Source organism: Rattus rattus, chromosome 6, assembly GCF_011064425.1.
Source record: "Rattus rattus isolate New Zealand chromosome 6, Rrattus_CSIRO_v1, whole genome shotgun sequence".
Classification (NCBI taxonomy): Eukaryota; Metazoa; Chordata; class Mammalia; order Rodentia; family Muridae; genus Rattus; species Rattus rattus.
This window is the reverse complement of record NC_046159.1, coordinates 16,694,969-16,698,608: the sequence shown is the minus strand read 5'-3', so window position 1 is coordinate 16,698,608 and position 3,640 is coordinate 16,694,969. Positions and strand designations below refer to the sequence as shown.

Here is a 3,640-nt window from a genome sequence, read left to right as displayed (position 1 = left end):
TAAACCATTACCAAAAGACTCTTCATGGACTGACCCTGGGCTCCAACTGCATATGTAGCAGAGAATAGTCTTGTTGGGGAAGCAGTGGAAGCAGAAGCCCTTAGTCCTGCCAAGTTTGGAGCCCCAGTGCAGGTGAATGTTGTGGGTTGGCGGTAAGTTGGGTGGATGGGGGGAGAACACCTGTATGGGCGAGGGGGGAGGGGATGGGGACTTATGGACAGGAAATCGGGAAAGAGAATAACACTTGAAATGTAAATAACAAAATATATCTAATAAAAAATAAAATTTCGAAAAGACAAAGAAAACACACACACACACACACACACACACACACACACACACACACACACACACACACACACACAAAACACCACCACCACCACCACCACCACCAAAAACCCCATCAAGTTCTGGTCCCCAGCTCTGTCTAGACATAAAGAGTGATCATAACCATCTGTCTTGTTTTCTTTGACTCATCTGAGAGCTACATCAATTCAGAAATAAATGAATTACTTTTGGTTCATTCTCATCATAATAGCCTTTATATCAATTTATCTCCATGCTGATTCTTATCTGGTAGTTTTGTGGGAAGAATCTGCATAGTCAAGTCACAATGTGAAATGTGGACTTAAAATGACACCAGAAAATTAGATTCCTTGAGATGTCATCAACCAGGGCAAGAAGCTTTAGTAGTATCAGCTAACAGGTAAAAATCAGTGGAATAGCATGGCAGATATTAATTGGCAAACCCATTTATGTGACTGAGAGATTTCTTTTTGCCTCACAGCACATTAAGTGCTGCAGTGCCTTCAAGGAGGCTTGCTTCAGCTGCTTGTTTCCTAGAATTAAGATGATTGAGTGACCACAGGGATAGAGGCATGTGGCTGTCAAACCAGTTATAAAGAGTAGGTTGTTTTGTGGCAGAATAAAGCATAGCACTTGTATGGAAAGCCCTACGAAATGCAGGATAAAGAGTATCATAAAAGATATTAGAAGTTTCATGGCTTTCACATGAGCTTCTGTGTTGAGGTCTCTGAGTCTTGAACCTTCTGAGTGCATTTGCCTGATGTGTCTCCAGAGGAAAACAATCAACAGGAAGCAGGTAATCAGGGATACAATAATGAAAAAGAAGATTCCCAGATTGGTTAAACTTTGGTTAATAAGAAAGACATTTTTCTGCTGCTGGGCCCAAGATGTGTTTCCCCAGTACATTTTACTGTTGTTAAGCATCTTTGAAAATTGTGGAAAACATAGTAACCATGAGGTAAATAAGCATCCTGACAGAAAGATAAAAACCGCACAGATTCTACTTTTCAGCCAGAGAAATACAGAGTTGGAAAAATTTGCTATCTTTAGAAAGTAGAGGATATTGAGGTTGGTGGCAAACCAGACACTTAAGTGATTGAGAAACACCCATATGTAAGTAATATATTCGGTTATGTTTCCAGAGGTAAGCATGTGTGGAACAAATACTTGTATATATCCCTGTAAAATTATTATCCATAGGTCACCAATTCTGGAAATCGCCAAGCCAATGAGAATGAAACCAATCTTAGAGAGCTTCTTGTTCTTGGCATACTCCATGCAGTTAACAAGTGCAATGAATGTGTCTCCTAAAACCCCCAGCACTGCCTCACTAGTGACAACACAAAGGAGGATGCCTTCTGCTGCACTCAGCATCTTTGCAGATCTCGAAGTTTCTTCTGTTGCATCTATTATAAATTATCTGCTGGAGAATGTCCCATATGTTGGTTTCTTGGAGGAGTTATGTCTTCTCTATCTACAAGCTTTTCAAGCCTATTGTCATGTGATGGAAACAGAACTTTATGGGTCTCTTTTCTATTGTTTTTGAAGACTTAGCTTGTCTATAAAATGTGTGCGGACTAATGTTTGCTTCCAGTTTGTTAATAAGCAAATGGAAGTTTCTATTTCATAAAATTTACGTGCTCCTTTGAGTCTATTTGCATTTTGCAATCAAATGTGGAGCGTGAGCATCACATTCACTGGTCAGACAACAGACACCAGCACTGCCCTGCCTCCTTTTCATTATGAGGCATCCATTCATCATCAACTAGGTATGGTGCCACATGCTTGTAGTTCTAGCTCCTTGGGAAGCTGAGATTACTTGAATCCAGGGGATGGAGTCCTGGGTTATGTAGTAAAAGAACTTCAGAAACCAGAAAGAATCCAAACTCCCAAAATCATGAAGGTACAAAACAACAAAAGTATATCAAAAGTATATAATGCTTAGAAGCACAATTAAAAATATATAAGAACTATAGGAGGAACCAACGAAGATAACCCCTAACTCAAAACTCCTGACACTATAGAATTGAGACGTTTCACCACGCAGCTGTGGTGATTTATATAATGAATACTGTGACCTCTATGGACAAAGATTTTGCTAATGAATTTTGAATAGTCTCTTCATTTAGCATGTTTCAGTTTTACAACATCCTTTATTTTACTAATCAAGAAATATTTCTGATCTGAGAGGTGAGATGCTGTTTCATAGACTCATAATGCCTTCTTAGTTGTGAGGCTTGTGTGAAAAACCTCATGTAAATAGATAAATGATTCTAAAGTTAAAAGTGACATTTAATGAATGTTTAATATGTTAAACATTTCATATTTATCTTCTCACCTAATCTTCAGTATCTTCATTTAATATAGTAACTATTTTTTATTATTGTTATTATTAATGTATGTGAATATGGGTGTCTTTGAGATAGTATCTCTCTATATAATTTGGGCTACATGTGACCCTCCTGTCCAACATTGATATCTGGGTATTATGGTCATGCACCAACCCCAATGATATTTTCAGATTTAAATGAAAAAATGGACCATTAGAAGAAATAAAGACTTCTCTTTCTTTTGGCCTGACTAATGGGTACAGCGTGCTGGACCTCACAGTGAAACATAGTCAAGGCATAAGCACACTGTATATGAAAGGCATTGGATTAGGTACAAAAGCATTAAAACCATTGCGGGAAGAATTAGATACCCACATGAATGGGAACAGAGTGGACCTGTCCTTTACATATTATGAAATATCCAAAGAATATAGACCAAAACCCTTCAGATAAGAACGGAATCAATAACACTTCAAGGAAAATGTAATGATAAATCTTCTTTAAGTAGAATTTGACAAAATTATCCAGTATGACTGGAAAAGTATATGCAACAATGCTAAACAGATATACTGGATTTTGTTTGTCAGGAAAACTTGTAAAAATGGTGTGTCTTACAAGGTTATACAGAAGCTACATTATTAATATGATTTATGTTTTATAGAAATTTTACTTTGACTACATTAAACATTTTGAAGCTAAGGGACTATTAATATAGAAATTCTGTCAAGATTTGAATGCATTTAAGAAAACAACAAAAATACTGAAAAGAAGCCAAGAACATACCATGCACATCATTTTGGGTCTGGGCTACCTCACTCAGGATGACATTTTCTTTTCTTTTCTTCTTTTTTTTGATCTTTTTTTAGCAATTTATTAGCTTATTTATTTATATACTTTATATCCTGATTGTAACCCTCCTTCCTCCTTTCTTCCCAATCACACCCTTATAAATCCTTACCCCCACTGCCCCCTTCTCCTCATAGAAGGGGGAGTCATTTCTGTAC

The 3,640-nt window shown here is 37.2% G+C and overlaps 1 protein-coding gene across 1 annotated transcript; it reads right to left on the bottom strand.

The window, feature by feature from the left end:
* Window positions 1–753: 753 nt before the first annotated feature.
* On the bottom strand, window positions 754–1,680 carry LOC116902821 (taste receptor type 2 member 107). Its single transcript, XM_032905150.1, has one exon. The coding sequence runs from the start codon at window positions 1,678–1,680 to the stop codon at window positions 754–756; it is 927 nt and encodes a 308-aa protein (XP_032761041.1).
* Window positions 1,681–3,640: the final 1,960 nt, after the last annotated feature.

Coding starts and splice junctions, on each gene's coding strand:
- LOC116902821 (XM_032905150.1), bottom strand. CDS start 1,680: ATGCTGAGTGCAGCAGAAGGCATCCTCCTTTGTGTTGTCACTAGTGAG.